Genomic DNA, 27,106 nt, shown 5'->3' on the forward strand with positions numbered 1-27,106 from the left:
TCAGTTAATGTTTCCACAGGGATGACACCCTTTCTTGCGAACTATGGAGGACATCCGAAGTCGTTCCCGAGGGGAGAGGATCGGGGCCCGAGTGTGCCAGCGGCAGAAAATTTTGCGGAGGAGATGCTCCAACTGCACGAGCAACTCAAGAGCACGCTGGACAGGGCCAAAGAAGCCTATAAGAGGGCTTCGGATCAGCATCGGAGGGAGGGGGAGGCCATCAGGGTGGGGGACAGGGTGTGGTTGTCCTCCAGGGGGCTGCCCACCAGAAGCAGGTGCAGGAAGTTAGAGCACAGACGTTTGGGACCCTTCCAGGTAGTGGGCCAGGTCAATCCCGTAGCCTTCAAGCTGAGGTTGCCTGAGGACATGAGAATTCACCCCGTGTTTCACAGAGCGCTGTTAACACCATACAGGGAAGGGCACCCTTATCAAGGGGAAGGGGGGGTGACAACAGGGCCTTCAGTGGAGGAAGTGGGGGCAGGCAATGAGGCCACTGAGATCCTCGATTCCCGGTGGAGGGAGGGGCAGGTGGAATACTTGGTAGCCTGGGAAGGGGAGGACCCCGAGAACAACACATGGATGCGCCATGATAATATTCAGGAGGAATACCTCAAGGCTGAATTCCATGCGTTATACCCACAAAAGCCAGCCCCACCGGGGTATGAATGTTGGCAGGGACATCAGGAGGAGGGCATGGGGGACCAAGGGTCCAGAGGAGGGGAGGAGGCAGAGGAACCCCATCCAGACTGGTCAGAGGAGGAGGTGGACGAGGTAGTGTCATTCGCACCCTTTACGACGGAACAGTGGAAGACGGTGTTTGAGTCGGATGAAAATGAGGACACAGACTTCCTGGGGTTTGTCACTCCACCGCGCACGGAACAGTGGCAGCATGGGAACGGGGAAGTGGAGAATGTTAGCACGATCATACACCATCCGCTTGAGTCCAGCGACTCCGGGGAGGAAGGGGGCTTGGAGGAGGGAGTGGATGTCACGGAGACAAGCCTGGATAGGGAGAGGAGCGTGGGAGGAGGATCAGTGAGGGAAAGCAGCAAAACAGACAGGCAGGGGGAGGGGGCGAGGTATCGAGAACCGGGCCCATTAATCTCAACAGATACGTCCGACGATGAGGACAGCAATCTCTTAGAGGTATCGCCAGAAGAAAGGGGGAATGCTGATGTCAGTAATAAACAGGGGGAGGGGAACAAAAGCGGGAAGAAGAGATTCACGCGTCACTTCCGGAGCACCAAGGGGTTATTGTGTTGGAAAAGGCGCGTAACGGAAGATAGCAGTTAGGATGTTTGTTTTAATGGAGTGTAGACGTGAATTATAGCTCTGTAATTAGTAAGGACAATAAAATGCTTTCAAAAGCGAGAAACGAGCCGGGTGTTATCTCACCGCAACACCAAAGGCAAGGTTGCCGTGACAGGAGTCATGTGAAGAGCCTCACAATGTCACTCTTGGTAGGGAGAAGGTCAAAGGCCTGACTGGTAGGCCCAAATGCCGAGTCTGAAAATTTCATCACCTGAATTTTTTTGTTACGAAATACCTGGAACTGCACTTGGAAAGTAGCTAGTCTAGTTTTGCTGGGCTTCTCAATTAGCTGATTGCCGTATATATTTCATTTCAAAGAGGCAGCGGCTGTTTCATCATCAGTAAATCCTAGCATTCACCGTAACAAGTTAACTAAGCGCTTTATCAGCTTTGCATAATAAGGACTGGGACCCATATTGCCACTCATAATAATAGTAATAGTAATCTCCCTGAGTATTGCCTTGCTGTTGGATTTAAGATTGATAGATCAGAAAATATTTCAGTGCTGCAATTTCTGAAACAAAGCTGATGATGTACAAGTTGGGATCAAAACTTGGTATCCAAGGAAAACCACAGGGTCAGAACAGGTTTGGTTATATTTCATTTTGTATTTATTAAGTCAAGTGGGTTTTTTATATCTTGCCTGCTTATAATTGTTCGTATTAGTAAAACACTTCTACAATACCAGCTTTATGTTAAGTTGATTTGCATCATTTGGAAGTTCAGGTCTCAATTTGTTCATAATCACCGCTCTTAGTTTGGTGGGACTTGATTTTCTTTCTGTTTATGATGTATGACATAGAGGCCATCCATTAGATTCTGCAGAAGGAAGAAACATGCATAAGTGGCCGCCGGGCAGGGTGGAGACACTCCGTTAACTTCCCAGCAGGTGTGTCACTGTTTCTATCTGGGGCGCAGAGAGGAGGTTGACATGGGGCAAACCAACCAACCAACCAACCAACCAGAAGAAATGCCAGACTGGCCACTTCTGAAAGTGTGTTGACACTCAGTATAATGATAAGAAGTATTATACTACCCATTGTAGAGGGGGAAGGAGTCAACTCAGCATGAGGCTGTCTGATTCAAGGTGGCTCCATATCTACGGAATTCTCTCCTCACCAAGGTGTGCCTGGGCTCTTCATCAAACTTCTAGAAAACAGGTCAGGACGCACCTTTGGAGAATACGCGGGGTGAAGAATTCTTGGCTTTTTACAATTGGGTTTTCATGGAATTGGTGGACAATTTAATGCTGGTTTCCCCCTTCCCCCTTCTGTGCGATAAGAGTTATGGAATTGCTTTTGTTCCATTTGATTTTTTATTCTATCGCTTTATATTTTTATTGATGGAATCTGTTATGGGGCCTACTGGTGATGGTGGTACATGAAATAAACAAATAAATGACATATTCAAATGAGGGGTTTTTTGAGGGGGGAAAGAAAGGGGATATGATTTCATTTCATTTCATTTCTTCGACTTCTTAGTTGCCAGTTGCCCGAAGGTCTCCAAGCGACATTGAAGGTGTCCAAGCAAACAGTGTATTCTCTTTGACAAAACTGATTTGTGCTTGTACCCATTCAGATTACACAAATTAGCAGAGGAGAAACGGATTAAATTACAGCCCAGACTCCAGGCCCGTGTTTCAGTTCAAATGCCTGTGCTAATAAAGTCATTTCCTTTAACAGGCTAGAACCAAATGAATATTATAGCACATAAATAATGCTCCCTTGATAAAGGAGTGTTATACCACAGAAAATGAAGCCCAATGAACCATATACATCAAATGCAGGACCCTTTGGAATTGCCCAAAGGATTTAAAATATGACTATTACATAAAATTCTTAATTGTCCAAATCTTTCTTTCTGTTGGGAAGGAGAACCTGGCCTGGCATTGAACATATGGTTTAATGTCTTCTGATAGCCTTGGATAGCCTCGGAGGGAAGAAATGATCCCACAGAATGGGGAAATCTGAGACAACCAGGATGCCTTAATTTCCACAGTGAAAAATTAATATTTTCACAGTTCTACTACAGATTGTTGTTGTTTTGTCGTTTAGTCCGACTCTTCGTGACCCCATGGAGCAGAGCACGCCAGGCACTCCTGTCTTCCACTGCCTCTCGCAGTTTGGTCAAACTCATGTTAGTAGCTTACTACAGATACCCAGTTCTATACTTCCACTTCTATACAGTGGGACCTCGGGTTACATACGCTTCAGGTTACATACTCCGCTAACCCAGAAATAACGCTTCAGGTTAAGAACTTTGCTTCAGGATAAGAACAGAAATCGTGCTCTGGCGGCGCGGCGGCAGCGGGAGGCCCCATTAGCTAAAGTGGTGCTTCAGGTTAAGAACAGTTTCAGGTTAAGAACGGACCTCCAGAACGAATTAAGTACGTAACCAGAGGTACCACTGTACTTCCAAAAATTCACAGGTCAGTTTTCCTAATCCCTGAGATGCTGGATGGGAGGAAACTGCTTTGACCAAGGGTAGTGGCAGAAGCAATATAGTGATATAGTTCTACTGGTAAAAAGCTGGAAGGGGAGCACACATTCCCGCTGTCAAGGATGGCGGGAGAAAGCCCCCTATGAGTGCTGTGTTCTATGTGCTATAGCTGGCAAGAGAAACCCTGCAAGCTCAGTCAGATAAGAGTCACACTCTGAATCACAGTTTTCTCCTGACATCCTTGACAGTCATCTCCTGGCTGGCATAAGCCTCTCCCAGTATGAGGAAATATCTTGTAATGTCATGTATGAGATTGATCTGATTAGAATAATGCTGTCTGCTTCTGTGGCGACAGGGTGAGAGATTGTAAGAGGAAGGGCCTCACCTGCCACCTTTGCTAAAGTTTCAGCTGTCTGAGGTGGAATCCAGATCACCCAGCACTGTGTTGTGCTGCCACCTACTCCCTCAATAATGGTGCTGATATGTGGCATGAGTCAGAGACATTTAGTTTGATGGGGGCATTGCAATCTGGGATGTGAGGAAAATATCATGGGGGACTTTGTCAAAAAGCCTTAGGGAAATCAAGATACACTATGCCCATAGCATTCCCCTGATCCACCAAGCTTGTAACTCCATCAAAAAAAGAAATGAGATTCATTTGACATAACTTATTTTTGAGAAACTCTTGCTGGGTCTTAATCACTTTTCTATGTGTTCACAGACCGACTCTTGAATTATCTTTTCTAGGTCCTTCCCTGGTATCATTGTCAAGCTCACCGGTCATGTGCTCCTGTCTGAAAGAAAGCCTTAATGTTGCTGTGGTTTGTATGTGTTGTAATAATAATTAAGTGCCACGGTGCCTGGATTCTTTGTGCAGGCGTCTGATTTGAGAGTTTATGGGAGTTCAATCTAATTATCTTACTGAAGGGAAAGTCAGGTTGCGATTAATCTTATCTAGGCAAGAGATCACAGGTGATGGCACAGAACTGTTTTAAGCAAGCAGATAAAGAAAAGCTGGACAAAATCTGATAGCTAGATGTGAAAACCAGCGGTGTCTAGTAGTGAGGCTAATTAACCATTGGAAGAAATTTCCAAAGCTTGTGGCTAGATTCTCCACTGTGGCGTCTTAAAATCAAGATTCCGAAAGATATGATGGATTCCATTACAAATTGGAAAGAGGATGGAGAGAGAGAGAAAAAAGTGAGTTATATTTCTCAAGCTGTGTTAAGCAAGTGGGCAATTTAAAACGGCACATATACAAACAAACACAACTGATGTGGCCTCATAAATATGTGAAAATTATAGAATAAAAGATTATTATACCAACAACAACAACAGCAAGAACAACACTTTGCAAAGAACAGGTATGACTGGTCCCTACCCATGAGGAGTAGACGGTTCAAACCTGCTCTCTGCATGAGTCTGTGTTCTTGAACAGCTAAGTCCTTGTTCTAAAATGGTGCCGGCTTTATTACATAGCTCAACGAACCATAAGATGTTTAGGCCGTGTGACAAAACACACATCTGGCATCTGGACCATAGACTAGAGGACAGAGCAGCCACAAGAATCCAGAAGTTGGTCTGCCCTGCTATAAACTGTCAGCCAAATGACCTATACATCCTCCGTAGCTATAAGCACAGAAAGGCATCCAATGAAGTTAAAGGGCAACAAATTTAATGTGGCTGAAACGGAAATACTTTCCCAAGAGCGTGTCATTAAGAGGGAGTAGGAACCCTGCTAGAAAGGGGGGGGGGAATCCCCACCATTTTGGGTTCTATGTCCAGATTAGAATTCTGAGTGTCGGAGAGCAAAAGACCAATTTGAACCTCGTGTTTCCTTCGTGGCCTTAATATCACTGGTTTATCCTATCAGCGATGGAAGTCTTTACTTTAGAATATCCTTTCAACATCAGTAATTTTATATCAGACACACATGAGTTCATTAGCAAGGAAAATATCCTGGAGGTATGCTGAAACCAACAGCAGATCCCTCAGGAAATACACAAATACTTTGCATTAGAGCTTCTTCTTCTTCTTCTTGGGGTGTGGGGGCATTTTTTTTGTTTCTGCCCACCATTTGTCTGCAAGGATGTCTACTTATCATATTTCCCGGGTTAAATGAAAATAAAAGTTCAGCTAAATACAAAGGTTTCTGTTTACCAATGAATGTGGCAAGGAGAGGAAGTGGAAAGGGCGGGTCCGGATCTTTGAAACACCACATTTGAAAACCACAAACACCAGAACTGTCTAAAATTACACTGGGATGGCAAGGGCATTGTACGCCAAAAGAATATATGTGTGTGTGTGTGTGTGTGTGTGTGTGTGTGTGTGTGAATTTTGTACATATGAACAAACGAACAAAATTCCCATGTGTTTTGAGACCTTATGAGTTTTGAGGCCTCAAGCCTTATGAGGAACAGTTGAAGGAGCTGGGTATGTTTAGACTGGGAGGAGCTATGATAGACATCTTCAAATATCTCAAACACTGCCACATGGAAGATGGAGCAAGCTTGTCTCCTCCTGCTCTGGAGGGTAGGGCTGGAACCAATGGCTTCAGGTTACAAGGAGATTCCAACTAAACATCAGGAAGAATTTCCTGGCAGTAAGAGCTGTTTGACAGTGGAACCAACTCCCTTAGGAAGTGGTGGGCTCTCCTTCCTGAGGAGGGAGCACAAGGTGAGCTGAGCTTTGGGGACACTCTGTAGGTTTTGTGGGTTTGTCTTTTTTGGGGCTGTGTGTGATTAAGTTTGTGTGCTAAATTGTTCCTTATTTGTTTGTGTGCTTCTTTCCTAGGGCTGTGCTTCTTTCCTAGGGCTTCTGCCTCTTGGAATTGTGGGAGCCAGTGTGGTGTAGTGGTTAAGAGTGGTAGACTCGTAATCTGGGGAATCAGGTTCGCGTCTCCGCTCCTCCACATGCAGCTGCTGGGTGACCTTGGGCTAGTCCCACTTCTTTGAAGTCTCTCAGCCCCACTCACCTCACAGAGTGTTTGTTGTGGGTGAGGAAGGGAAAGGAGAATGTTAGCCGCTTTGAGACTCCTTCGGGTAGTGATAAAGCGGGATATCAAATCCAAACTCTTTAAGCAGCGGTTGGACGGCCATCTGTCATGGATGCTTTAGCTGAGATTCTTCCATTGCAGGGAACTGGATGAAATGACCCTTGGGATCCCTTCGAACACTGCAACTCTATGATTCTAAATCTTTTGCAGAACCATTCATCACCATACACTCCTGGTACTTAGTCAAAGTGTGTATAACTGGAACAAGCACATATCTGTCTCAACCCCACTTTCCTCCGAGGAATCTTCAATCTGAATGAACAGTCAATAAAATCGCAAATGTGGTCCAATGCAAGTAAGTGTCCATTGATGGATCTGGGCACAAAAAAATCCCCTAACCGCACATATACACTATTGGGGTCTGAGCTGGCAGTGGCTGATAAAGGACGGGATATTGAGGTCATGGTGGATAGCTCAATGGAAATGCTAACCCTGAGTGGTGCAACTGAGAAAGGGCCAATTCCATGCTAGGAATCACTGGGAAACAAATCCAAAATAAAACAGCCAGTATCATAAAACCACAAATAAATGATGTGGTCACACTTGGAAATTTGCACACAATTCTGGTACCCACATCTCAAAAAGGAAACTGTGGATCTGGACAGGGTGCAGATGAGGGCAACCAAAATCACCGGGGCGGGGGGTGGGGGTGGCGGCAGTTCCCCTACTGGAAAAAGCAAATTTTGATCAGTGAAGTCTGCCAGCGAGGGAAACATCTATTTATTTTTGTGAGACTATTTTTGGCGTTTCCCTCTTATAAACAGTTTAAGAGAAAATGTTCAAAGACGCTTTTCCTTCTGACAATGACTGGTTCTTTTCGTTAATTAGATTTTAAGCTCCCCTTCAGTATCTCAAAAAGACAAATATACTGATGTTTTGGGGCATATTCATATTTTTTTAGATATCACTATTATTAAGCAGTGAACGGGTATATTAACCAACAGTAAGCTCCTGATGGCCAAAATAGAAGTTACACGCACATGTGCACAATATTATTCAGACAGAATTTTTTCAATAAAAAAAGCTGCTTCTGCAGAAGCAGTTGGAACCAGAAAAACGGCAGAGGAAGACTGCTTAATCCAGAGGCAGGGAACCTATGGCCTTTCAAGTGTTGCTGAACTCCAACTCCCATTAGCCCCAGTCCACATGGGCAATAGTCACGGAGGATGGGAATTATAGTCTGGTGGGCCACAGATTCCCTGTCCCTGATTTAATGAGATGCATTTGCTGCCACTGTGGTCTGAATCACTGAGCCTCTTGGGCTTGCTGATCAGAAGGTTGGCGGTTCGAATCCCCGCAACCGAGTGAGCTCCCGTTGCTCTGTCCCAGCTCCTGCCAACCTAGCAGTTCGAAAGCACGCCAGTGCAAGTAGACAAATAGGTACTGCTATGGCGGGAAGGTAAACGGCATTTCCGTGCGCTCTGGTTTCCATCACAGTGTTCCGTTGCGCCAGAAGTCGTTTAGTCCTGCTGGTCACATGGCCTGGAAAGCTGTTTGCGGACAAACGCCGGCTCCCTCAGCCTAAAAGTGAGATGAGTGCTGCAACCTCCTAGTCGCCTTTGACTGGACTTAACCGCCCAGGGGTCCTTTACCTTTTTACCTTACAATTTATTTGACCACGTCACCCATAATAATTTTAATTGTTATTGAGACTGCTGCTGTCCCATGTTCCTGTGGCCATGTGATGGGGCTTGGTAAGTTTGCTAGAGCTGTGATAACACCGTGTGCATGTGAATGTGTGCGCCCCAGTCCACAAAGAATGGCACTACGGACAAAAGAACAAGACATGAGCCTAGGCAAGCGCTGGATGTGGCTGGATGGGGGACGGGGGTGGGGCATCCAACATTGACGGGAGCATCAGCCAATGGATGACAATCCTCATCAGCAGAAAGCATATGGAACGCCAGTCTCTTAGAGTCTCTTGATAAAAGTGAGTGGAAAGGGTCATTCTAATCCTCAACTCCTATATTTTGTTTGGAAAATGCCAGCTCTTTAATTAGCCTCTGCATTGTCGTCCAAAGAATAGGAGAAAAAGTTCTAGTCATTTGTTTATAGCCAAATCCAAAGGTCTTTAACCTGGGAGAAATCTACTGCTGCACTAAACAAAGAAAACAGGATTTGATGATGGTTACACCAGAGTGCACTTTAACTTATGGATTATAAACAGGATTAAATATTCTGTGGTCCTCACACTGAACCTGACAACGACCCTCTTGCCTTCTTACCTTCCAAGGTCAGACTACAGTACAGGCACGCCAGATTCCAGCCGACATTGGGGGTGCCCGGCACATGTGACGTCACACGGCTGGGAACACATTAGACCAGGCATAGGCAAACTTGGCCCTCCAGATGTTTTGGCACTACAACTCCCATCATCTCTAGCTAACAAGACCAGTGGTCAGGGATGATGGGAATTGTAGTCTCAAAACGTCTGGAGGTCCGAGTTTGCCTATGCCTGCATTAGACCAATGCTCCACCATCTGCACTGGTTCTTCCCTGTTTTCGGATAATTTCACTCAGCCCTATCAGGATTATGGCTTTATCCTGTACAAGGTTTGGGTCTTCTGCACCTTTAAGACCACCTCCTCCTCATTTACATTTTCTGATCTACTTCTCTTAAATACAAATACTTCTCTATCAAATACATGTTCATGATTATCCCATCTACATGCTAAATTTGGACAGCAAGGGCACACAGAGAAACATCTCTGGTGCTTGTACCTCTGTTGTACATTCCCTTTTCCCTACAGAATCAACAAAGCGGGAACTTGCCTTGAATGCCTTTTGAAAATATATGCAAGGTCATTTCTATTTACATCGGCTTTTGATAACCAGGAATAAGCTTTTAATTGGATCTGAGGCTCTGGCAAATGAATATGAAATAAATATGTATTTTGAAGGCAAGTTCACAGACTTCATAGCTACAGGATTAAGTCATGACATGCATGCGTGCAACTACTTTCAGAGATAAAATGCTACAAATAGATTGCCAAACTTCAAAGCACAATGTTTTCCAGTACACTTAAGTTCACACATTCAGCTGCAAGTCACCAAACGGCCGTTGCTCTTGTTGTTTGTACTTGTTAGTTGCTTTCTCACAGAGTTGACCCAAAGAGGCTGCATTAAAATCAGTTAAGAACCAATTAAAAAAAAAAACCCCGACAAATATATCTAAATAGGTAAAAGGCAGGACTTGCAGATCCCGCACCACCAAAAGAGGCTGTGATGCCACCATTCAAATTAAGGGCCAAAAACCCAGGGCAAGAGAAAAAAGAGAGCATTTCACAAATGGGAGGCCACCACTGAAAAGGCCCAATGTTGTGTTGCCACCCTATGAAAACCTTGAGAAGGGAGCACAGGGAGAAGGGCCTCAGATTATATGGCATGAGAAATTAAGCAACAGACATACAGTATACACATAAACAAGTGTTAGAACTTTCTGATCCACATTCTTTATGTTACTCCAATACTGTTCCAGCTATACCGTTCCCTAGGTTGTTTTTTTCAGAGTCCAGTGCAAAATTCCTAAATGGCTTGGGCCCAGGTAGCTACAGGACCACTGGTTTCCATATGAGACTGTCCACCAATTAAATCTTCAGAAGGGGCTCTGTTCCATGTCCTGCTTCTATCTGAGGTTAAGTTGCTAAGCAGGCTTTCACTTCTGCAGCTACGAGGCTCTGGAATGCCCTCCCTCGGGAACTGTATTTCACTCGCCATTTTTTGGTTTTCTGGTGGACAGTAAAGCCTATTCTTTCTCCATTGGGCTTTTTAAAAACAACAACCAATAATGTGTTGTTTGGACTGTCCTCATGCCCCTTTGCTACTATGTAAATTGACCATGTATTGCAGTTAATTCGATTTGATTACTGTTGTTTCCATGTTACTGCGTTATTTGTTGCTCAGTTGTAGGAACAATTATATCAATACCTTCTCACTGATGTCAATGGCCATCATCCAGATGGCTATGGGCATGCGTGGTTCCAACTAAAAAGGCAGAGATCCGAGAACAGGACATGGCCTTCCCACAGATGTCAATGGAAAATATCTATGCTAACTGACTGTATTTCATAAATAGGAGGAAAGTGAGCAACCAACCTCAGATCAGAGCGCCTGGGGAAAAGCTTCTTCTTGCCACTGAAATAGACTTCAAACTCGTCCACCTTTAACCGGTGTGCATAATCGATATATGCAGATACTTCCTGGCCACGGAAATTTTGATCCCGAATGAAGATTATGGACTGGGAACGGGGGAGAGAGAGGAAGGGGATAGAAAAGTATTATTAAAATAAAGTGCCCAAACAAGAAAGACTTTTGCCATTCATATTTATTATTAGCTTTTGAGGACATGTACTACATTTCATGCTATATTTTCCCAGTGAAGTCCAAGGTGGTATTATTATTATTATTATTATTATTATTATTATTATTATTATTAAATTGTATACTGCCCTTCCTCCGAAGATCCCAGGGCAGTTCGCAACAGAGTGTATGTTTACTCCAAACTAAGTCCCATTGAGTTCAGTAGGGCTTACTCTCTGAGAAGAGCATGTTAGATTGCATTTTGCATTTGCAAAGTTATGCAAATATCAGTGTGTTTGTTCTTGCAGAAACGTGTTCCTCTGCTTTAGACAGAGAAAAAGATCATTCAAGGCCAAAGAGTGAATTCATGGAAAAGTCCTGGACCCAGCGTGCACTGCCTATGCACTAAGCCTGTCTGGCTTTCATAGCAAGTGCATCCCAGAAAACACCTATAGTATCTGACAAGTAGTAGACCCACTGTTAGAATGAGCCCCGAATTAATCAGTGAATTAATATTTTACATTCTGCTCCAGCCTTGTTCCTATTTAGTTAATTATTTTCCATACATTGTCTTTCCATCTTTACAAAAGGAAGCCAATTTGTTTCCAAACGTATTTTTATTATGAAAGAGTGGCAGCTTTCATGTACCTTTGTTTAAAAAAACATACATTGCACATGGCATCTTGCAAAGATATATAGGCATCAGAAATATGTCCTTACTCCAATAGCGGGGAAACAACAAATTACCTGGTAGCTACTTGCAACTTGAAATTGCAACCAGAGGGGGACTCAAGAGCCTTTGGTTCGCAGCCCATTCCTATGCTTGAATCTTGCCCTTAAAAAGAAGCCATTGGGCAAGCTCAGTCAGGTTCTGATTGAACTGTCGCCAAATATTGAGGCAGCCCTTTGAAGGGCAGAGCATCCTGCTCTGGGTTGCAAAAAGCTCTGTGGCTTGTGTCCATTTTTGTGCTGAACAAGATCCAGTAAACGGAGATGAAGACTTGGAATAAGTGGATTTCACTGTGCTCTGTGAGTGTGGTCTTTGTTTCTGGGAGGACTTCAACTCCTTTCATTTACCTTTTGCTTGCCCTGAGGCTGTCATAGGGAAAGGTGTGACCTGAGCTCTAATTACCTATTTGAATTTGCTAGGAAATTGCAGCTGCCTTAAGAGAAAATAGCCTTGAAGCTGCTTCTGAGGGCTATGAAAGACTATTACACCTACTTGGGGGGCAGTTTTGGAATGCTAAGAGACTATCTAATACTGAGCAGTGGCAATAAGTACAAGTTCCTGACTTGAGTCCTGGGGAGGAGAAAGGACATGTGGTACAGACATTCCCTGGCAAAATCTGAATAGTTTTTGTTTGTATTCTAAATAGGTGACACTTGGGCAAAAATGTTTCTGTTGCATCTTTGGTTGGTATGAATGGGGAACTGGGTACTCCTGTGCAACTATAATGCTGTTACAGCACCTTGGGAGGCGATATTGACTGAAAATGGAGGATATAAATACAGTGTATGCTTTCTTTCTTTCTTTCTTTCTTGGTAAAAACTTTTTTAAAAGTTTGGTGATCCAAGACCTGATGCACTCTCAAAAGTCCAAATTTAAAATCTCTGTCCCCATAGAAGCATTAAAATTCACATATGCATCAGTAGGAAAGAAAGAAAGAAAGAAAGAAAGAAAGAAAGAAAGATAGATATGGGGCAGACAAGAAATTCAAGAAAGAAAGGGAAAAGTTTATCATTTATTTAGGAGACCACTGTAAACAGATGAAAACGTTGGAAGGATTTTAATCCCACTTGTAGTGTAACAAATATTATGGACAATATGGATAGATACAAAACACAGACTATGAAATAATATGCAGTTGGAAATGTTGACAATAGGAGCCATGGAGGGGATGGGGGGAAGTCGTGAGATTCAGAGAAATCTCATTTTATGGATATGTATTTAGCATTGTAACTAATTCACATTTGTAAAATCAAATAAAAATGATTTCAAAAGAAGGAAGGAAGGATGGAAGGAAGGAGGCAAATTCAAACACCCTCCAAGGGGTTCCTTATCCCCACTATGTCAATAATTATGAAAATGTATGGAACAACAATGTGCTATCTAAGTACACGATACCTAACAAATATCAGTAACTTTTGTGAACTGATTTGCAAGGCTATGATAAGACTCCAAGTGGTTTTCAAACTGTACACCTCTGTACAAACTGTACAACTCTGGGGCCCCTAAGGCATTTCCTGATCATAACACAAGGGCAGACTCACTGTAGGAGACAACACTATTGCTACAGAATGTGCCCCATTGGGAGAATGTTGGAGGTGTCTGAAGGAACCCTCTCAGTCTATGTGAGGCACAGCAGGTCAGGTCAATGCTCCAATGTAAACCAAATCATAGAACACTCCCCTAATCCATCTACAAAGCATTGTTGTCATTTAGTCATGTCCAACTCTTCATGACCCCATGGACCAGAGCACGCCAGGCACTTCTGTCTTCCACTGCCTCCCGCAGTTTGGTCAAACTCATGTTGGTAGCTTCGAGAACACTGTCCAACCATCTTGTCCTCTGTCATCCCCTTCTCCTTGTGCCCTCCATCTTTCCCAACATCAGGGTCTTTTCCAAGGAGTCTTCTCTTCTCATGAGGTGGCCAAAGTATTGGAGCCTCAGCTTCAGGATCTGTCCTTCCAGTGAGCACTCAGGGCTGATTTCCTTCAGAATGGATAGGTTTGATCTTCTTGCAGTCCATAGGACTCTCAAGAGTCTCCTCCAGCACCATAATTCAAAAGCATCAATTCTTCGGCAATTAGTCTTCTTTATGGTCCAGCTCTCACTTCCATACATTACTACTGGGAAAACCATAGCTTTAACTATACGGACCTTTGTTGGCAAGGTGATGTCTCTGCTTTTTAAGATGCTGTCTAGGTTTGTCAACGCTTTTCTCCCAAGAAGCAGGCGTCTTCTAATTTCGTGACTGCTGTCACCATCTGCAGTGATCATGGAGCCCAAGAAAGTAAAATCTCTCACTGTTTCCATTTCTTCCCCTTCTATTTGCCAGGAGGTGATGGGACCAGTGGCCATGATCTTAGGTTTTTTTTATGTTGGGCTTCAGACCACATTTTGCGCTCTCTACAAAGCATAGGAGCTCCAAAACAGGGATGGAGGAGTGTTCTTTATAATTGGGTACATGTCAAAACTAGGAAGCGGGATCCTGGTGGCAGAAGCAGGAAGCTTGGAGTTGTGTTTTTATATGGAGGCATGTGAAACTGGGGTGGGGGGAGAAAACAACTTATTCTGAGGAGGGAATGCAGCACAATAATTGCATGTTCCAAGAAAGCTGAAAGTCACTCTCTTTGGCTCCTGGAGTAAAACAAACATTTGCCATTTCCACACATCAGGGAGATCAGTCGGATTTGGAGGATGGGCAGAATGTGAGCAGGAAAGCCATGATACCACCGTTAAAATAATGGTGCATATGTGGCTCGGGTATTTACCACCGTAAATATCCCAGACTGGAAAGACCAGAAGGATTCTATTAAAAAAGGGGGGGGGTTGCCTCAAGAGGCAGAACTCAGCAACGTATTTTCCTTCCCAACCACTGCTGAGAAAAAGCCTCAGAAGAGGAAAAACTGAGCTGTGATAAAAGAATTTCTACTCCTAGCAGGAAAGTATTTCCTTTAAAGGCAAGAACTGCAATAAACGATATATTGAAGCTGCGAGGATAAAAGTCAGAAAGCTTGTTATGAGTATATGAATAATTGCTTCATTAAAAAAAAGAAGAAGCAGAAGTAACAGATTAAAAGCAAACACCTTAAATTACATGGGATGTTCCAATGTTTAAAAAGTTGGCAAAGTGCACTCTGTCTCATGTTCAGTGTACAACATAAAGGACATCTTTCAACTCTCATCTGATTGTAAAATTAATTTCCTAAAGTAGGTGTTTTCACACAAATCTGCCATGTGAAAAATGACAAAAGTTACACAGCTCTACAGGGAAGCAGCCTGGATGTCTATCAGTGTCTCTTAAAAAAAAAAAATCTTCAAACACTCTATCAAAAATATTTGAAAGAAAAAATAAATCCTGTGATAAAGGTACAAAGGCTTCCTTTGGCTTTTGATCCTGTATCACCTGTCAGCATTCAACTTCATTGTTCTTTTCGCCCCCTTTCAAAAAAATTCATTTAGCAGCACTTTATAAGCACTTATAAAGCTTTCATTCATAAAACTTACAAGTGCGTTGGATGGATTCTCTTAAGATGTTCTATCGCTTTCCAGTTTTGCCACACCTTCCCGCCTCAGAGAAGATAGGTTTATAGGCAGTCTTTTAAACATCTTAGCGTGATCAACAGCAGACAATGTGTTTCATACAGTACTGATAATTAAACAGTCAGTGCGAATGTCACAAGGTGACATTTAAGGGTGTGGGTGCAAAGCCGTTTCCAGGCGATGGGATGCACAACCAGTCCAGTCTACACGGCGCTTGCTCCCATCCCAAGCTCACCTCCAGCACTTCGCACACAAAGCGCACAGGCTCATTGCAACATCTCTTCAATACAAAATTCCCAGGGTGTCTTGCGATATCAGTTAAAACATCACAACGAAACAAGACGGCAGGCAGTAAAACAGCAGCACATAGTAAGTCAAAAGCATCAGGAGGCACGAAGGCCACGTAAACATCACCAAGAGCTCAGGTAAGTTAGACGGTTTCTACCTGGCACCTAAAAGCCATTCAAATTGGTTGTCACATAAAGAAGGGAAGGGGGTTCTTCTCTGGCATCCTCTCATGTCAACTCAAGAAGCGCAACACCCAGACCTAGGCCTCTAAGAAGCAGCTTAATATCAGGGCAGGTTTAATGGGAACCAAGGGCTCTTGGGATATTTGGGGATCCTAGACTGTTTAGGGTCTTAAGAGTAACCATGCCTGTGCAGTGAGTGGTGGGGGGGGTATGGTTGAGAGTGGAATAGTCTTCTAAAAAAAAATCAAGAATACGCAGTAGGAATAAAAACTGAATATTAGCTCAGATTACACAATGTGATTAAAAAAAGAAAAGAAAAGAAGCCCTACCACCCCTCCGTATACACGTAACATTTATTAGTTTAAGGGTGAATGAAGAGATACAAAAGAAAAATTGGGCAGGTGTTCCCTTTAAAATACAGGATAGAGAAATTCAAGCCTTTTTAGATCTGCAGTCAGAAATTTCTAAGAAATGGAAGGATTTATAGTTATTAACAATATGGTATAAAAAGGGGGGGAGAGAATACATTACTGATGTGGGACACTGTTTAAGTTGAATGTAGATTTTTGCCCAGGCAACGGCGCAACAGCTTTTAAATAATGATACTCCTGCTTCTTCCATGACAAAATCATAGGCTCTTTCATATTTGATAATCTTTTATCATTTTTCTTTTTATGTTTTCCCCCTGCACTTTTTGAGGGGGGTTGTGTGTGTGTGTGTGTGTGTTTTGTCACTCAGCGCCACAGGCTTTAACTCTCTTAATAAAAGGATCAGATATAGAAGGATATATATATAAATGAAAAGGTGGCTTTGATAATGCTGCGTTAGATCAAATAAAAAGCGGAGGATAACTATTAGATGGCATGTTCAGAAGAGAAGGTAGGGCTCTGCAGATGTGGCTGCATTGCTTTTCCAGCCTTCCAACACCCCATCAGAGCCGTCTTAAGGGGATCTGCCGCCCTGGCGCGGCTATCCCTCCGGCGCCCCCGCCATGCCGCCTCTCCGCCGCCTCCCTCCCGCGCTTGCCGCCCCTTGGGAGGGGGGTGGGCGAGCGGGGGGTGAGGGGCGTGGCGCTGGAGCGGCGCGGGGCTCTGCGCGCCCTTCCAGCGCTTCCGGGATGGGAGGCGAGGGCGGCCGGCTCGCGCTCCCGCGCAGCTCGCGCTCCGCGCGCAGCTGGACGGCGCGGCGCTGCTGGGCAGCTCGCGCTGCATTGGGCGGGCGGCCGGCTGCGCGCGGGAGCGCAAGCCGGCCGCCCTCGCCTCCCAGAGCCCCAGCTGGAGTGCTGGAAGGTCGCGCAAAGCCCCGCGCCGCTCCAGCGCTCCAGCTGGGGCTCTGGGAGGCGAGGGCGGGCGGCTTACAGCCCGCCCGCCGGCGCGCGAGTGCCCGCCTGCCCGTGGGGGCAGGGGCGGGTTGGGGAGGAGGAGCCTGGTATGCCGGCGGGCTCGCGGGGGCGCCCCTGGGGCGCCCAGCGCCCTGGCGCACCGCGCCACCGGCTTCTATGGATGAGACGGCTCTGCACCCCATGCTGTTGCCATTTGCAAGAGGGAGATGGGCTGGGCAGGGGGGACCTTGGCATGGTGTGGCTGCGGCCATACTGTGCCATGCTTCCAGCTGCCTTGCCCCAATCTCCATAAAAGGCATAGCTGTCAAGTCTCCCTTTATTTTTGCGGGAAACTCCCTTATTCCAAGCTGTTTCCCGCTGCTATCCCAGATTGTTGATATCCCTTAAATTTCCCTTATTTCAAAGGGAATATTCCTCTCCCCAAGCGTGTCTCTACCCTGTGGCGCCAGTGGCGTGGGGAACCAGGGCCGGGCGGCAAGCTGAGTGTCCGGGAAGGAGAGTTGGAGTCCGGGGAGAGCAGAGCTTCCCCTCCTCCGCAATCCTAGAGCGCCGCTGAGGGAGGAGGAGCCGGAGGAGGAGGAGAGTCCACCACCCACCCACCTCCCCGCCCGCACAGCTGGAGGACCATGCTAGGGAAAGAGGTCACGCTTCTATTCAGTTGAACCTCTGGTTACAAAGTTGACATTTTTTCAGCAATTCCCCCCCTAGTGAGCCTTCTTTAGTTCACTTCTTTTTATTTCGAGGCAGTGCACACCTATGTTTGTGGAACTGCAAACCTTTCCAGTCATGTGTTACTCCAGTCGAATCCCACATATGAATGTGGGGAAAGATGATGGTGTGTAGCCTGGTGTAAATTAATTTGTAGGCTGGGGGGATTACCGTGGCGTGGACTGTCCCTGAGAACCGTAGACTGTCCCCGGGACAGGTGAGGTTGCTGATCCCTTATTTTCATATCCAAAACTTGACAGCTATGATAAAAGGCAGCAACGCACAGTGTTGGGAAGCTGGGAAAGCCATGTATCCCCACCCTCTCAGCTCCACTGTAACTATTACTGCAAACAACAACAACAACAACAACAACAACCCATCTCCATATTGTATTTGGTACTGTATATGGATGAAGAATCCAGAAAGTCTGTTTGATTTAGGATCAGGTAACTTCACAAACAAAACTTATCTGGCAAGCTGAATTTATGCCCCATATAATAATAAAGCTGGTGTTTTGAAATACAGTGGTACCTTGGTTTGCAACCATATTCCGTTCTGGAGGTCTGTTTGTAAACCAAGAGAGGTTGTAACCCTCGGCGCGCTTTCGCCAATGGGGTGTCCAAATTTTTTTTTGTTCGTAATCCAAAGAAAAGGGGGGGGGGGTTGTAATCCAAAAAAAGGTTGCAAACCAGGAAACACACTTCCGGGTTTGATGTGTTTGTAATCCAAAACGTATGCAAACCAAGACACCACTGTAAAGAAATAAATGAAGACATTAAGATTGAAAATTCTTTCCAGTAGCACCTTAGAGACCAACTGAGTTTGTTCTTGGTATGAGCTTTCGTGTGCATGCACACGAAAGCTCATACCAAGAACAAACTCAGTTGGTCTCTAAGGTGCTACTGGAAAGAATTTTCTATTTTGTTTCGACTATGGCAGACCAACACGGCTACCCACCTGTAACTGGGACATTAAGATTATTATACTTAATCCCTTCATTTACTTTATTAAAGAAAATTTCACTGGAGGAGATTTATCGCCAATGCTGCTTCAGTTGCTTAAAATATTGTGCTATGTTTCACTAAGATATGTACTGTAAGATATTGTGAAATGAAGGGGAGCACAGGAGATGTAGTTGCAAATCTCTGTCCTCCACCGCACAGGCAGGCTTAGGTGTGGATCCGATGCTCCACATGAGGGCTCAACTGTGGGAAGGCCCATTTTCCAAAGGGAAAAAATAGCACAATCTAGGCCTCCACACTATAGGGCTCATTTTACACTGGAGGGTAGAGACAGACTCACACCAATCCTCTACTGTGCTACCGTATGTCATCCATGCCTTGACTGACTGTATAAGCCAGTGTGTAGTTAGTTATGTGAAAAAGTTTTCTCCTTTGAGGGCCTACACCATGGGTAAGCAAACTAAGGCCCGGGGGCCGGATCCGGCCCAATCGCCTTCTAAATCCGTCCCGCGGACGGTCCGGGAATCAGCGTGTTTTTACATGAGTAGAATGTGTCCTTTCATTTAAAATGCATCTCTGGGTTATTTGTGGGGCCTGCCTGGTGTTTCTACATGAGTAGAACGTATGCTTTTACAGTGGACGCTCGGGTTGCGAATGCGATCCGTGCGAGAGGCGCATTCACAACCCGCAGCATCGATTAACCCACAGTGCCATGTCTGCGCATGCGCAGGTTGCGGCTTGCCACTTCTGCGCATGCGCGAAGCGTGATTTAGTGCTTCTGCGCATGTGCGAGCGCCGAAACCCGGAAGTAACCCATTCCGGTACTTCCGGGTGCAGCGCGTTCGTATCCAGCAGCGAACGCAGCCCGCAGTGAGCACAACCCGAGGTGTGACTGTATTTAAAATGCATCTCTGGGTTATTTGTGGGGCATAGGAATTTGTTCATTTTTTTCCCTTCAAAATATAGTCCGCACCCCACCCCGCCAAGGTCTGAGGGACAGCGGACTGGCCCCCTGCTGAAAAAGTTTGCTGACCCCTGGCCTACACAATAGCAAACAGTCCTCCATAAGAAATCCTATTTTGGTGGACGTATTCAAGTGGAAAAGCGGGACGGAAGAATATATGGGGTGGTGTGGAAATCGAAGCCTCAGCCATGCCACCTGGTGAAAGACTCTTCAATGGAAAAAAAAGGTTGAAAGGGTGCCAAATAAAAGGTAAACGACTGGAAAGCAAAAGGGAGACAATATTTAGGAGTCAATTATTAACTCATTGAGGAAGCTTTCTTTTTAAAAAAGAAAAGAAAAGAAAACACAACCCACCAAAACACGGACAGTTTTGCAGGTGCTGCCCCAAGGCCCTGAAACAACAATTTGACTGAAAAGGAGAGGCTTAAAATACATTACAAGTTAAAATAAATTCTTAATGACAGACCATTTATTTTTCCTTGAATTCTGTTTGGCCTAATTTGTCACCTGTGGATCAGGTTACATCTAGCAAAAATACCACCGGGCTACGGCAGCGAAGGAACCGGACCTCGCTTCCATATCTTTAAAACAGATGGCCTTAGCAGTTCTGCTCTGGAAAAAATGTTGAAACTGACGGATTTGCCCAGAAGAAGGATGAAAGCCGACTAGAATATTATCTCACGTTACACGATGTTGCCTGCATGAAATACAAGGGTGCTGGTTTCAAGGAAAGGAAACTGTTAGCGGCTAATTTTTCAAAACACTTTTGCTGGGAGATTCATGCAAGGCTGTCACCCCAATACAGTGATCTCTGCGTAGAAGCAGACTCTCATCTACTCCTGTATAAATACTCCTCCCTCCCCAGTGAAATTTAATATGAGTGAAATCAACTTCCTTGGGCATCTAGGGCTGCAAGTTTAGCTACTGAAGCCTCCTTTTGAAAGTGTTCATCACCTGTTTCTTCCTCATGAACAGGCAATGAGTGACAAAGTGGATTGTCAGCAAAGCAGGTGTATGCACACGGATTCTCATGCGCATATGGAACCTGTGAAAGAAGTTGGAGTTCTTATTGCCAAATACACTGTAATGAATCCAAATAAGAACTCTGGCCAACCTGTGGCATTCGGAACAGATATCTGAAATACTCAGGGTCTTGGCTTTTTTTGTTGTTAAAAAGAAGCACGTTTCTCAAGCTCTCACTTTTGTGAGTGGATTTCTCCCCCCCCCCCTTTGCTCCTAAAAAAAGAAAAAGTCAAGTTGCAAAATGAATAATGTTAAGGCTAAATAGTTGGAAAGTTTTTTGCTCTGCAGTACTTGTTCTATAGTGACCCCGGTGGCTGTTAAGATCGGTTCGGCAAAGTGAATAAAATCAGAACACCTTGTGAAATGTTTAGAGATTGCTAACTGCACCCCAACAAGTGCCAGGATCAAAGGACTAGATGCTTGCTCCCTAGGCCATTGCTCCTAAGTTTTTGTGTCGGTTTTTTTTTAAAAAAACACATGCACAAAAGTTCAGAGGCACACATGAAAAAACAATAATCAACCCCCCACCACCAACCGCCCCCCCTTCCTTTTGCATCTCAGAAGCAAGATTGCAGGGGAGACAGTGGCTGGCTGAGCAGCAGATGTTGCAGCTTTTAGGTCTTCAAAAGAAAAGCTTCTTCCCTGTACAGAAGACGAACTGTTTTCCCTGTGTCTGCAACATGTGCTTTCCAGTCAACTATTATCCACAGTGTTCCACAGCTGCTGCTCTGACTGGAGGAAGCTCAGCAGACTGCGGATTTGCTTATCTGTGTAAACAGGGTGTTGGCTGCATTTGCAAGTAGTAATTCACAGTCAGAACAGGCTCCTGAGTGTGCGTTCCTGTATTCATTCAGATGGCATTAAAAACTGAAAAGCTTTCTGTACTTTTCGTGCACCACCAAAGAAGCATGGACAGCAGGCAGGCAGGCAGGCAGGCACTGTGACAGGACTAAGCAGTAAGAACAGTCAGAGGGGAGCTTGGAGATGGGTTAAAAAGTCAGAGCCAAGGGACTTAACCATGAGCCCAGCGAGCCCTACTAGCTCGGGGCTGGAGCTGGTCAGAAGACCCTCCAAGTGTCCCTATTTTCCAGAAGCTGCCCCGGTTTCTGATTTGAACCCGGAATGTCCCACTTTTCCTGAAGACACCCCTATTTTCATCGGAGAAATGTTGGAGGGTATGGTGCTCTCAGGTGAGAAGAAGAGCTATGGAAATTCTAGCCACTGCTAACGTCCAGGTCCCATGGACTGCAAGAAGGTCAAACCTATCCATTCTGAAGGAAATCAGCCCTGAGTGCTCACTAGAAGGACAGATCCTGAAGCTGAGGCTCCAGTACTTTCGCCACCTCATGAGAAGAGAAGACTCCCTAGAAAAGACCCTGATGTTGGGAAAGATGGGGGGCACAAGGAGAAGGGGATGACAGAGGATGAGATGGTTGGACAGTGTTCTCGAAGCTACCAACATGAGTCTGACCAAACTGCGGGAGGCAGTGAAGGATAGGTGTGCCTGGCGTGCTCTGGTCCATGGGGTCACGAAGAGTCGGACACGACTGAACAACAACAACAATGGTGCTCTCAGGTGAGGAAGAAGAGGAGGAGGACATGGAGAGTGCCGTTGGTGTGGAACAGGCTGATAAGGAAGACAGGGTCTCTCCACTCCTTCACCTTTAGAGGTTGGGGGAACAGAGACAGTCCCACTGGCTCCCTGCTCTGCCCCATCCATGGAGCAGAGAGATTCTGCAGCAACAGGAGAGGGCTGGGAGGGAAGGCTGGACAGCTGGAAGAGGAGGAGCCCGGGGGACTATCTTCCACCCAACTGCGAAGAACCAGGTGCCCCCTCTGCCATGGGTAACAGACTCATAGTCCTCGCCTCTGAGCAAACCACTCTCCTAAGGAGATCCTTGCGAGTCTGGGATTCCTGATGCTGTTCTTAACTCTTCAGCCATCCCTGTGTCTGTAATCTGTACCATTGCAAGCCTTGACTAATGCTTTCTTTCTTACTTGTATGGGAGAGATTCTGTCATAGTGTTTGGGACGGAAGCCCCAAAAGGACCGAGACAGGAGTCAGATGGAGAAGCACACAGGAACCCAACAGATGCAGGAAGACTGTTGTTGCTCAGGCAAAGCCTCAGTCCAAAAAGAAAGCTCTTTATACCCTTCCTGTCAGGGTCACCTAGGCAAAGTGCCCTCTGGCGAACCCCTTTTGTGGGTCAGGGAACTCCAGTGGACTTATTTGGCAGTTGAGGTGGGCAGCAACAGTGGTGGTGCGAATCAGCGCTGGGCAGCTTGAAGCTGCCATGTTAGTTTTTCCAAATGTCCCAGAGTGGCAAGGCATTGTTGGAAATTTAGGTGGGAACTTCCAGCCACTTTTTAAAGGGAGGGGGCATGGCAAAACTTTACTGGGCTCTGTCTGCTGCCCATGGGATGACATTGGGTTAGGCTTGCTTCCTGTTCAAAAGTTCTCAATGATTAGTCTAGGTGGGTGGGTCCAATCCACACCCCAAGGTTACTTCCCTGCACTAGAATTGGGGTACATGACGGGCCCTGACGATCACGGTCCATTTTCAGGGGTGGTGGGAATTGTAGCTCACAACATCTTGAGGACATTGCGTTGGCTACCTCTGCCCTTAAAGGTGCTCCAAATGGCAGACCTGGTGAGCTCTGAGCAGAACCAAAGTTCTTGCCCAGTTGTTTCTTACCACAACGAGAGTGAGAGGAATGGGGTAGGAGAAACACATACTGCACCCTCTCTCTCAGCTGCACAGCAGTTCTCTGGCTGTAACCCAGGAAAGCCTAGTAGGTGAGGTATGGCAAAGAGTTTGAGAAGCGATTAAGACCTGATGGTGTGGTCCCAGCGCAATGTCTTCTGAAGAGCTTGTGGAATGTTTAAGCTGCAATGTGAAAATTATCCTTAAGCCACGTGATCAGTGCTGTCAATTTGCTTTGCCTAAAGCCAGTCTAAAGACTGTTAAAGATGTGGTTTAAATAATAATAAAGAAAGATTGGCTATCATCTGACGTGTAAAACTTCTGAATGATCTTTTCTACCTGCTCCAAACAAGAGCTTCTTTGACTTTGCTATTTTCTTTTAACATTTTATGTCTTTCTGCTCCAGGTATCTTCAGGTGGCAAAACATCACTTAGGTTTTCAGTCTTCTTCCTTTTTGCAGTGGACTCCCACGTCAGAGCACACTTAGCCAAATACATTGAAGGAGAAAATAAAACCAGCGAACTTGGCTGGGCAAATGTTGACACTCTCCTTTGATTTCTAACGATGTTTTAATAAGAGCTATGTGCATCAGCAAATAGGTTCTCTTTCGTTCACTAAGCTCAAGAGCCTTGTACCCTTAGGTCACCTGTTTCTAGGAAATTAAGGAATGTCCTACGTGAAGCTGTAGGCAGTATTCCCATCATTAGGACTGGGTTAAAGACAGGAGGGAAAGATTTCCTAGAGAATTTTTACTAATGAAGTAGGACGGTGTTTTCTGAGATGGTATTAGCTGGTATGGAGCTCTGACACCTCTTTTCTTGCTGCCATCTTGCACTTTCACCCATGGCACTTTTATCAATATATGAGAACTGGCACCTCATTTTTTAAAAGTTTCTAAAGTTAAAAAAACTTGAAGGCAGGACTGAGAAGGGGCATGAAACAGGCAAGACATATAATCACAGTGTGACATGGATGCCGATTTGAGTGTCTGATGGGAAGAAGTCATGTCGATACTTAGCCATTGCAGTCAGACTGCAACTTATGCACATTTAACTCGTGAGCATTAAGGTTTATGCACAAGGAAGCGGGTGTCCAGGGGGAAAAAAGCTTTGGCAACCCCACCCATCATTGTACCCAATGTGTTTTGACTTCAGGTGCAATCTCTGGAAGGGAACCCCTGCATAAGTTGTGGCCTTACTATGTAGTCATCATGGATGGCAGTTGGTCAAAGCAGCAATGCTTACAGAATAATCGACAGGAAGAGGACCTGGTGGCAACTTGGCAGTGCTGGTTGGAGAAGCCTTGATGAGCAAAACATGTCCAGATCCAGCAAAACTTGATTCCATGCCCTCTCTTTGGTGATCCCTCATAGCCGAGTAAGATTTCAAAACTGGATTCCATAAACACGGTTTTAACAATGAGTCCGTAAGTGACAGTGGAGGCCAATTCTGGATCCACACGTCCTTCCACAGTGGGGACATTGGTTTCTGGGTGGGAGTTGATCATGGTGAGGGTTTGCCAAGCGTGCCTTCCTTTTTGCACGTTTCTCCCTTGCATCCTGAGTTTGGGTGTCTTCAAAGCCCATGCCACCTTTGGTAAAGGCTGTTCTCCAATTGGAGCGCTCACAGGCCAGTGTTTCCCAATTGTCGGTGACATTTTTTTAGATTTGCCTCAAGAGAGAGTCTTTAAACCTCTTTTGTTGACCACCAGCATTACACTTTTCATTTTTAAGATCGGAATAGAGTAGTTGCTTTGGAAGACGATAATCAGGCATCCACACAACATGACCACTGACCAGTCCAATGAAGTGGATGTTGAAGAATCAATGCTTCAACACTGATCTTTGCTTCTTCCAGTACACTGGTATTAGTTTCCCTGTCTTCCCAAGTGTTGTGTAAATTTTTTTGGAGACACCGTTGATGGATAAAGCCTGCCTGGAGCTTTGGGATCATATCACAGCAATGTGAGAAGATGGATCAAGGATAGGTTTCAATTCTGGTTTCAGGTCCTGGTCCAATTCTGAGGAAGGTTAATGGTTCAGCTGCATGCCTGCCTCTGAATACCCCTGTACCCTCTTGGAGCCACATGGTAGCTACCAGGGAAGTGGATTATGGCATTATACAAACAGAAAAACGTAACTGGTTAATTTGCCATAATGTGCAATTTGAAGCAAGGGCTAATTGCATTAAACGGATGTGATGTACATAGGGTGGAAATAAAGGAAAGGGTGGGGGGAGAAAAACACTATTTTCCAAAATGAAAGCTATTCAAAATTATTCAACAACCTTTCTATACCATTTGCAGAAAACACACACACACACACACACACACACACACAAAACCCAAACCCCCAAAGCATGAAGACAACATCTGCCCATCATCTTCAGAAGTTCTTTAGAGTAATTGCTTAAATTATCTTTGTTAATGTATTTCCTCCTTGTTAATAGAAACGAGCAACTCATATTGATATGCTTTTGTTAATACAAGATTTCCTGTTTGAGGCTTTGCAATTAAAGAACAAACATCCTCTTTCCAAGAATCTGAAGAAAACTTCCAAACATCTGCAAACGTTGTTTAAGGTTTTTCAGAGATCTTTCATATGTGGATTTCACCAGAGGCAGCAGTTGCTGCCAAATAAGAGGCTGAATCGGTGAGGTAAACATGTACTTGCCAGCACTGCCGAGTGGCACCTGAAGAGGCAGGACTTGAGCCAGCAAAGACTAGTGATGCTACCCACCTGTGTACACTGCTATGGGCCTCTGCAAAGGCACAGTATGGCAGAACCTACACTGTGCAAAGAGTCCAAAACACAGCAAAGCTCGAAAGCTGTGGATCAGGCATTGATTCTCTACTAACCATACCAACAAGGGGCCTCCAGGTGGGTAGGACAAACATGGATGCTAAGCCAGCAGACCCGAATCTCATGTGACCAGAGGCAACCAATCCTATGCCCCACAGCTTTATATATCGCTTGGTCTGGACATTTCATGAAAGGTGAGCACTAGGGCCTTGGTCCTTCGGATGGTTCGACCACCTCCTCAATCTAAGCACTTGATGCTTCTCCAGCTGGAGAGACATCCAGGCATCTGGTTGGCCACTGTGAAAACAGAGTGTTAGACCACATGGCCCTGTGTCCTGATTAGGCAGGACTCTTCTGAAGTTCCCAAATCCCTGCCTGAAATAGAAACTCGCTGCCAGTCAGTGTAGACAATATTAAGCTAGTTAGAAGAGTTTGGATTTGATATCCTGCTTTATCACTACCCAAAGAAGTCTCAAAGCGGCTAACATTCTCCTTTCCCTTCCTCCCCCACAACAAACACTCTGTGAGGTGAGTGGGGGCTGAGAGACTTCAGAGAAGAGTGACTAGCCCAAGGTCACCCAGCAGCTGCATGTGGAGGAGCGGAGACGCGAACCCGGTTCACCAGATTACGAGTCTACCGCTCTTAACCACTACACCACACTGGCTCTTAGTTAGACCAATAGTTTGACTCAGTATAAGGTGGTCTGCTGGCAGTTGGTAGCAGCTAGTATTTCCATGGGCCCTCTCCTCCCAGAGCTGC

The 27,106-nt window shown here is 45.3% G+C and overlaps 1 protein-coding gene across 3 annotated transcripts in view; it reads right to left on the reverse strand.

Moving 5' to 3' along the window:
- The window catches only part of CFAP299 (cilia and flagella associated protein 299), a 334,008-nt gene that overhangs the window by 40,291 nt on the left and 266,611 nt on the right, over positions 1–27,106 (reverse strand). For all 3 annotated transcript variants that reach the window (XM_033160820.1, XM_033160818.1, XM_033160819.1), the window contains exon 4: positions 10,901–11,043. In XM_033160820.1, coding sequence (XP_033016711.1) covers positions 10,901–11,043 — 143 coding nt within the window. The remainder of the gene's footprint in view (positions 1–10,900; positions 11,044–27,106) is intronic.

The sequence above is a fragment of the Lacerta agilis genome, chromosome 9 (assembly GCF_009819535.1).
Source record: "Lacerta agilis isolate rLacAgi1 chromosome 9, rLacAgi1.pri, whole genome shotgun sequence".
Taxonomy (NCBI): domain Eukaryota; kingdom Metazoa; phylum Chordata; class Lepidosauria; order Squamata; family Lacertidae; genus Lacerta; species Lacerta agilis.